General features: G+C 37.7%; 1 protein-coding gene across 1 annotated transcript; it reads left to right on the top strand.

Annotated features, from left to right (window-relative positions):
- Positions 1 to 742: 742 nt before the first annotated feature.
- mettl14 (methyltransferase 14, N6-adenosine-methyltransferase subunit) lies at positions 743 to 8,028 on the top strand. Its single transcript, XM_059325283.1, has 11 exons — positions 743 to 941; positions 1,721 to 1,809; positions 2,142 to 2,229; positions 2,886 to 2,963; positions 4,344 to 4,431; positions 4,512 to 4,602; positions 4,757 to 4,898; positions 5,376 to 5,468; positions 6,685 to 6,801; positions 6,955 to 7,165; positions 7,525 to 8,028. The coding sequence occupies exons 1-11, from the start codon at positions 876 to 878 to the stop codon at positions 7,824 to 7,826; spliced, it is 1,365 nt and encodes a 454-aa protein (XP_059181266.1). The 5' UTR covers positions 743 to 875; the 3' UTR covers positions 7,827 to 8,028.
- The last annotated feature ends 1,344 nt before the right edge of the window (positions 8,029 to 9,372 follow it).

The raw sequence follows: 9,372 nt of genomic DNA, 5'->3' as shown, positions 1-9,372 counted from the left end.
CTAATCCCTGGTGATCCAGTTCTGGCTCCTAAAACTTAAAACTTAAAAATAAACAAACAAACATACAAACATGAATGCCTATACTTTATGACTTTTGACACTCCGTCATTTAAGCAATGTCCTTTAACACTAACGTAGGCCTACACCATATTTAGCCTACTCTCTTTTTATCAAAGGATAGTATGTTAATATGAAAGTAGCCTATAACACCATTGGCTACAATTGGCGCTTGTTATTTATTATTCTTTTAGAGACAAACTGGTGAAGCATAACAATTGAGATGCTGCAGTTCGGTTTATATAGTCTCTGTGAGGACTGAGGAGGACATGCTGTTTTACATGGACCTCATAGCGCCTCTAGTGTCTACAATACGGTATTATCTGATTGGAGGAAGAATAAAGAAACGTCAAACAAAAGCGTCCTTTCAGGTGACATCATCTCGCCGCGTCCATTTGATCACAAGGGAGTTCACTCTCAATTTTACACCAGCGTACGCCGATTATCGCCCATGTTGGCGGAGTTAGTACTCACTTAACCGCTCTGGTCGTCGGTTGACACACTCAAACCGGGCAGTTGAGACCGCTGTCGTTACAGAAAGCACATCAGTATACATGTATGAGATAAAAGCCACAGTGTAGTTGCAGCTTCTTTCACAGGATATTCTAGCAGCTAACTCCATTTATGTCAAGGCTCCAAACAAAACCCGAGCGCCCCGCTGAAGATAACGAGTACACCCTTTGTGATTTTTAGCGGCTGATGCACTAGCAGATTGTTGGCCACAGCTATAGCTAGCTTGTCACGTTTATATGAAAAGTGTTGATGTAACAACGACCAATGGTTGTAGTAGTTAATTAGAAATCACAACTACCGAAGAAATGAACAGTCGACTGCAAGAAATCCGCGAGCGACAAAAACTAAGGCGGCAGCTTTTAGCCCAACAGGCAAGTGTGTATGCATGTTGTTGTTGTTGTTAGCAAGTAGCTAATCTTACAAGTTAGCTTAGGTAGCTAAGCTAAGATATAACGATATCTGGCTGCTAGACAATACAGAATTGTATGGAAAGCGCGTTTGTTACTGCACGGTGAACAAGGACAGAGCTCTGACGCACATTTGCATCCATGGGTGATAACTTGGCTTACATATCTCCGCCAAACAGTTACATTGGTCGCCCTCGAGTGGACTACAGGAGCAAACAGCTTCACTGTAAATGTAAATTAATTACTTTAAGATGTTGAAGCTGTTTGAGCCGATGTAGATAAAGTTAACACACTCGACATCGTAAACATCATGTCAGCTAGGATACATATACAGGGGAAAGTTCAATTTATATTTTAAAGATGTCAGACAAGTTAGGACTTTAGATACAGTACTGTGCAAAAGACTTAGCCAGGTGTGGAAAAAATGTGAAGAATTTATGCTGGTTTGAAGGCAAAGGGTTGTCACACCAAATATTGATTTGATAGTTTTTGTTTCTTCTGTTCTTTCACTTTGCATTTTGTTAATTGATAAAAAACATTTCTGTTCTTGAAAGCATTCTTTTTCACACCTGCCTAAGACTTGCACAGTACTGTATATTAAGGGAAATTGTTGAAGCTGTAGCTACATAACTGCAGTACAATTTGTTAAGACAGTAAATGTTGAGTACACATTATGCAGCTTAATGGAGAGAATACCAAAGTATGTGACTTTACATTGAATTTCTACTTCTTGTCTAACACAGTTGGGAGCTGAAAGTGCAGACAGCATTGGAGCGGTTCTAAAAAGTAAAGATGAATTAAAGGAGATAGAGGAGACAAGAGAAACATGCAGGTAAGATATGGTTTCATTTTAAGAAGGAAGGAGGGGTGCAGTTGAAAGAAGAAAAAGGTAGATTATTTAATATGCTCCATGTGTAGACATGCATGGGCAATGGCACGAAGATCACAAAAAGGCTTGTATTGCAGAGTAGCTGCTAGTCCAAGCCACATTGATTTCCTTGTGCCATTTAGTCCATGCTAAACAGCCCCCTACCTTTTAAAAAAAAAAAAAAAAAAATTTTAAACATTTGCCCATCTTGTCATCATCAGTGCTGAAATGTTGACTTTGTGCTTTTCGTGCAACACAGAAACTGTGAATGTCATTCGGATGTTTGTGTTTTGCAGGTCTTCATTTGATTCTTCAGCCGCACCTTCAAAAAGGAAGGCACAGACAGAGGGAGAGGACACAGAGGAAGATGTGGAAGAACAAAAGGTGAGCAAAATAAGATAAAATCAGAATGCCCGAATAAAACATGAGATGGAGTTAACAAGAGAAGATAACACAGAGAACATTAAATGGATGGAATGAGAGAGAGGAGACAGTTAAAATTCAGGACAAGCAGGACAAGTATATATGAGGGATAATTTTAAAAGGTGACCGGCACTGGAAACAAATGTGTGCCAACACCCACATTTTTTAACTGTTCTCAGCCAACAGTAGCTGTTAACATGTTTCAATTAAGTCCTTATGGGGTCTGGGGAGAATAATCTATCAAATTTAAATATTTGAGCATTGATGAAATATGAGGTTCACATACTGTATGGGTGGCTTTGGGTTGAATGTGACATGTGGGGAGAATTCAGGGGTTGACAATGTCCCTACTGCCTTTTTTTCCAGCCTAGTTTGAAAATGAGAATCTTATTTTTTTTTCACTGTAACTTTTTAATAAGCTTTGTGTATTTCCTTCCATTTGCTTTCTCAGTTCTACTTATTTATTTGTCATTAGTAGCCCCTTTGTCATGGTTCTGATTTCAATTTTTTATAAATGTGTATCCAGTTCCATACATCTATCAACCACACGTGCCTCACATGCAGATAAAGCTTCTGTTCATAGACAAATATGAACCTCACTGTGTTTTGTGTGTTAGGATGAGGTGGAAGTGCAGCAGCTGGATGAAGGCAACCCATATGAGGAAGTGTACAAGGACTCAAGTACTTTCCTTAAGGTAGGAAAACCTGCTGTCTTTTTTATATTGTGTCTCCTTTATTATATTGTTGTAGTCTGTCAAGCAATGTTTTGTTTTTTACTGAGGTGAATAAATTGGTTTCCTGCATGAAGACAGTTTCTACATAAGAAACTAGCTACAAAAACTGGCATTAAAAAGTGGCTTAGAGTGGTTCGAATTTTAAAAATGATTGTATTTTACTATGTTTTCCATTTAAAAATGGTTGAATTTATAGCTCTAGTGCAATTTTAAATATGAAGATAATTTTCTGTTCTTTTATCATGTTTAGGTTCCAAAAGTGTGAGACTTTTAGCCATAATTATGCATCTTGAATTTTCCAAGGTTCAACATTACAGCTTTATTGTGCATCTTTTAAAAGTATTTGTGCACAAGTCTCACTTCCAACATTGTAGTAATAATAATAATAATAATTATAAACAAAAAAAAATACCTCAAGCCAATCAGCACTGTACATCTCCACAATTTCTGATTGGGCCTCCACCAGCGTTATCATTATCAAACACAGCTACTAATAAAACATCCTGTGAAAAATTCCAATTGACTGAATTACAGATGGCTTTAGATTCATCCACATTTACTAAATGCTCTGGATAGACTTGTTGGTCAGGTGTGGTACAGTATGAAAACTTGTGACATTTGGCTGCCTTAAAAGACTAAAAAAAGCCCAAGCAGTCAGATAAAGATTTTACTGTGGCATTATCTGGCGTGACAACAGCCATTAATTCCTCAAACCATCGAACATTAAGATGAATAAGTCTTCTTTTTAACTTGTGATCCAAAGCTAGGAGGACAAGTTGTATTTGACAGGTTAAATCAACACAAATTTGAGTAAATGGAATGTTCGTGACATAGTCACATGATTCCCTGTAAGACTGTATTGAATGTCACAACCAGTAATTACAGGTGAAAAGAGGTGTAATGATGCACATGAGCCAGTGTGTGATTGCACTATGTGGAAACTATTCATGCGTAACCAGTGACAATGGGTGACTAAAAGCATCTGCCACAAAGCACACAAAAACACAACATGTAATTACAATAATCTGGCTTTCTATAAAAAGTTATAGAAAGCCAGCTTGGTGTCATTATTAATATAAGCAGAAACATTTGTATTGTTGTCACATTTTTATTTAGAACGTTTGGTTTTCCTTTTATATGAAAAATAAAGGTTTTAAAAAGTTTTTTTTTTAAATATTGCAGATATTCCATTAGAATGTAATTTTGATACAAATATGTATTAAAACGATTGAATGCTCATGCAGTCATTCATATGTATGTTGTCTCTGTTTATGCAGTTTGTATTATTACCCTTTCACCTGCTTATCATATTTATGTTTTTATTAATTCATTAATTTTCAGGGTACTCAAAGTTTAAACCCCCACAACGACTACTGTCAGCACTTTGTCGACACAGGGCACAGGCCACAAAACTTCATCCGAGATGTTGGTAAGTGTGCGTGTGCATTTGTTTTATGTACATGTGCGTGCTTGTGTGTAGTTCTGACCTCACTGTCCTCCGTGTTTCAGGCTTGGCTGACCGATTTGAAGAATACCCCAAGCTTCGAGAGCTGATCAGACTGAAGGACGAACTCATCTCCACCACCAACACCCCTCCCATGTATGTTAAATTATGATGTCAATGTTAGAGCAAATATTAATCTGAATGTAAATGTGATTACACCCAGACAAAATAACTTGAATTAAGAAGGTCAAGTTGGGATTTTAAAAACAAAGCTTGCTCTGTTTTAAGTTGTGTGTATCTGTGTGTTTAGGTACCTCCAGGCTGATCCAGAGCACTTTGACCTGCAGGATTTAAAGTGCAAGTTTGATGTAATTCTGCTTGAGCCTCCCTTAGAGGAATATTACAGAGAATCAGGCATCAGCCACACTGAACGTTTCTGGACCTGGGATGATGTATGTATGCATGTTATGATCACAAAAAATAATAGTAATAAAGTCAAGTTTATTAAAGTAAGCAATAATTATAAATGCAATGTGGTATGGAAGTCAGCACAGTGATGCATGGAAGTGAATGAATGCAATATAGTTTAGTGAAGGGTGAAAAGATTGTAATACTAGCATCTGGGCAGGTGGTCTTAAATAACTTCCACCAGCATAATCTCACCTCACCTTTCCCTGATTTGACTTGTGACAAAGTTTATTATTTATAATTTTTATAATTTAGATTTTTTTTTTAACCTTCTGGGAACAAAAACTTCTCAATGGCTTTTAAATGCATGTTTCCTTGAAAAAATAGCTATTTACCTAGCAAGAAACTGAAAAAAAGAAGACAGTTTGGGATTTTCACATTTCATTTCACAGTCTTTGAATGGATCATGTGTGATTTGTGTGTGTGCGTTTACTATATTTCCCTTCTCTCTGATATTGTAGATCATGAAGCTGGAAATTGAGGAGATCTCATCTATACGTTCCTTTGTCTTTCTGTGGTGTGGCTCCGGTGAAGGCCTGGACTTGGGCAGAATGGTAACATGATTCCTCATTTAGTCAGAAGCATAGTAATAGCAGAAGCAAGTCTGTTATTCTGTGTCCAATACACATCTCATATTCTTAACTGGTTTCACGAGGTTTTGCTGCTTAAGTTACTTTAAGCACTGCATTCTTCCATTCGTTTAGGAACTCAGTGTACATTTGACTCCTGAGTTGGGTAACTGTTGTATGATGTTATGACAATAGCTTTGAAAACCTTACACGTCAGTTCATACCGGACTATTCAAGGCTTAAACCCCTCTTCAGAGACATCCCCGTGTCAACGTTACTTGTTGGAGGGTTGTTTGTTTTCACCATGACGCGTGTCCTCTTTGAGCGTGTCATTAGCACTGAGTCACAGTCTGGCTCTCTGTGTCAGAAAATAGATTTTGTTGTTGTTCTTTATCAGCGCAGGTATGCTAATGCAGCATTCTTGTGTTAAGCAACTCTATGATTCACAGAAGAGAATAAAGCCGGGGGGCACCCAGCAGCTCTCTCTGTACTATTTTTAATAAAGGCATACAAAGCCAAAAAAAATAATGAGAAAATAATGTGGACAGGATTTTCCCCATTGTCTGTCCATTCCTCCGGGTCACAAGGGAAAGTTAATAAAAAGTTATTTTTTTAGTGAAGCAAACTAATTTTGCTAATTTACTAGTTTTACATTAGAGCTATTTCTAAAGTACAAAAAGTAGAAAATGCATGTGACTGCAAGCGACCGAAAGCATTTTATTAATTTCAGCGTTTGGCTAGTGCAATTATTAAAAGCACCAATAAGGTAAGTGTAGACCAATTTTATGAAAAGATACTGTTCTTGTTATGAGATAAAAGTAGAAAGCTGTTTTTCTACCAGACTTCACAACAATTATGTGTTATTCAACTACTACAACCAAAAAAAAACATGTTTTTTACAGATTACTCAGAAATTTAAGAATAACTTTCATACCTGCTTTCTGAACCAGGGAGTAGACTGTGTCCTTATCAGCACTTCAAAAAATTGCTTTTGTCTGAACCACTGGATTTTGTGAATTAATTTGATTACATGTTGTGCTATAGAATATGTGTGAAGGGAAAGCCCTACTGTGTATGCACTGTTAGTATCTCATTAATGCAGTAATCCTCTCAGATTAATCAATACATATTAACCGCTCTAAATGGATTATTTGTGTTGCATAGTCCATGATAATACCTGCTCTTATTACACCCATTTCAGTGTTTGAGGAAGTGGGGCTTTAGGCGTTGTGAGGATATCTGTTGGATCAAGACCAACAAGAACAACCCAGGCAAGACCAAGGCACTGGACCCGAAAGCAGTATTCCAGAGGACCAAGGTACAGCATAAATGTGAAATATACTTTCACATTAATGTAAATATTACATGATCTGTAGATGTAATGATAGAAACACAATTTGTAGTTAAAAATATTCATCTACACATGATAAATAATCTAAATTTACACCAGTTTATATTCTTTATTCTCCAGGAACACTGCCTAATGGGAATCAAAGGAACAGTGCGTAGGAGTACAGATGGTGACTTCATCCATGCTAACGTGGACATTGACCTGATCATCACTGAGGAGCCTGAGATGGGAAATGTAGAGAAGCCTGTGGAGATCTTCCACATAATTGAGCATTTCTGTTTGGGCCGCAGGAGGTTGCACCTGTTTGGACGAGACTCAACCATTAGACCAGGTGAGATAGACACGCTCTTTCTTTGGAAAATTCAGGTAACAGCTGCATGTTGCTTTTAGTTTCTTAGTGTTTTGTATTCGTCTGTGGCTCTGCTGAAGGGCTTTTCTATTGGCACTTTTGGCCACGCCAGGCCAAATCACACTGCTGATTAGTGATTCCACTACCAGTTTTTTTGCCGCATTTGAGTTTTACCGCACCTCATTGTTTTATGAGGCAGAAAATCACTCTCAGCAAGTGTCGTCGGCTCAAGACAAGTGCGTCATCAGTTAAAGACGTACTGTCAAGTAGATGGCCCTATTGTATGGGCTTTTGTTTCTCAATACCCATTTTGTTGCTCTTTTGTTTTCTTCCCTTTCTAGGCTGGTTGACCGTGGGTCCTACTTTGACAAACAGTAACTTTAACCCAGAGACCTATGCCTCGTACTTTATCAACTCTCCTCTGTCTGGCTGCACTGAGGACATAGAAAGGCTGAGGCCTAAATCTCCCCCTGCGAAGCTGAAGTCGGACCGTGGTGGTGGAGCACCCAGAGGAGGACGTGGCGGGCCAAATGCAGGAAGAGGTGGCGACAGAGGCCGTGAAAGAAACCGGCCAAACTTCAGGGGGGACAGGGGAGGCTTCAGGGGCAGGGGTGGGCCGCATAGGGGCTTCCCACCTCGCTAGAGCAAAGAGCTCATGCCAACTAGACTGATGCTAGGAATCCCTATCTCCATTATCTGCAAACACAAGCTTCTATGTAATGCCAGCAGAATATAGTATAACATGGTTAGTTTGTTTGAGAAGTTAGCGAATGGGATCAATCTTTTGGAATCTTTTTGTTTATATACCTAAGATTTAATTGTCCGAATAAACAGTCTTTTTTACATTTTGTGTGTTTGTTTTTTATTGGCTCTTGACTTGTCCTTGAATATCTAGACAGCTGTGGAAGTTTTTTCAATGTTACAGTTGTGGTTGAAAGTCACAACGAGCATTATCGAAACGTAAAAACAGACACACTATTGCACATATATAAGAGCAGCATGTTTCTAAATAAATGTAGCTGTAGTTTTTTTAAACATAGACAAAATGTCATTTCAGTGTGCTGTTCTAGTGTGGCTACACATATTGCTGTAACAAATACACTTTCTTTGTCCTTAAGTTACAGCCAATCAGTGATTGGCAGAGTTATCTTGTACAACTGCTTTTGTTGCCAAAGTAGATTACATGCATGTGTATTAGCTATAAGAAAGCTGATTGGCCCTAGTCTTCTGTGCATGCATGCCCTTCATGTTATAGAGCATGTATGGAGAATGTCAAACAGGCAAACTTAAAGGTGGATACCATTTAAAGAATGCCACAGGTCTTCTTCCTGAACTACTACTTCAATGTACACATTCCTTTAAAATAATCTTTTGTCTGGTGTTGCTTTACAGTAACCTCTCCAATTTTAATATTATCCAGTTTTTGTGTAAAGCTTTTTTTGTATCTATAATCCTTGAGCTTTACAAAGATACATGTTTTTGGTCATATTTTTCTTAATTCTTAAGACTGGGGAGGACTAGACTGTTCTCTCTCAGTCCCCTTCTGGTTCCTGTTGTGCCTGTTAGGGCAGAACACCTCACCCCAACTCACTGTTTTTATAACTATGTGAACTTCTGTTCACTACTTCCTCTAACCAGAGCACAAGACAGAAAAATTGAAAATACCCATGTGGGTGTGTATGTAAGTTTCTTTCTTGTCGAGGTTGCCTCTTGTGCTGTCTATGCATATTCAGTATTTCTGTCACTGTTACTCAATTATTCATTTACATACCACAGTATTTCTTTATTTGATCATAATTAAATATGTATACACTAATTGAATAACAAAAAATAGCTCATAAGAGTTGAATTTAAGAGCTGATATGTAGCCATTTTCCATGGTTTTCTTGATAATAACCAAAATCATTCTAAAGAAAACCAAGGAAAATGGCAAGATATCAGCTCTTAAATTGAACTCTTATGAGCTATTTTTGTTGTTGTCATATTTTTCCGAACAAATTTACCTTTAGTTGTACCAGGTATTAACATGAACAAGCAATTGAAGAAAACAATGGGTGGTCTAATCATTTTTTCCATGACTGTGTGTGTTGGTATATATATATATATATATATATATATGTGTGTGTGTGTGTGTGTGTGTGTGTGTGTGTGTGTGTGTGTGTGTGTGTATATATACATATATATGTATA

This window comes from Centropristis striata, chromosome 1 (genome assembly GCF_030273125.1).
Source record: "Centropristis striata isolate RG_2023a ecotype Rhode Island chromosome 1, C.striata_1.0, whole genome shotgun sequence".
NCBI classification, from domain to species: Eukaryota; Metazoa; Chordata; class Actinopteri; order Perciformes; family Serranidae; genus Centropristis; species Centropristis striata.
This window is presented reverse-complemented; position numbering and strand designations above follow the sequence as displayed.

What these genes read in the sequence shown, in the direction of transcription:
- mettl14 (XM_059325283.1), top strand. Translation starts at nt 876, where the DNA reads ATGAACAGTCGACTGCAAGAAATCCGCGAGCGACAAAAACTAAGGCGG. An exon ending in GAGACAAGAGAAACATGCAG is followed by an intron (nt 1,810 to 2,141) that starts GTAAGATATGGT and finishes TGTGTTTTGCAG; the next exon opens with GTCTTCATTTGATTCTTCAG. An exon ending in GTTTCTGGACCTGGGATGAT is followed by an intron (nt 4,899 to 5,375) that starts GTATGTATGCAT and finishes CTGATATTGTAG; the next exon opens with ATCATGAAGCTGGAAATTGA.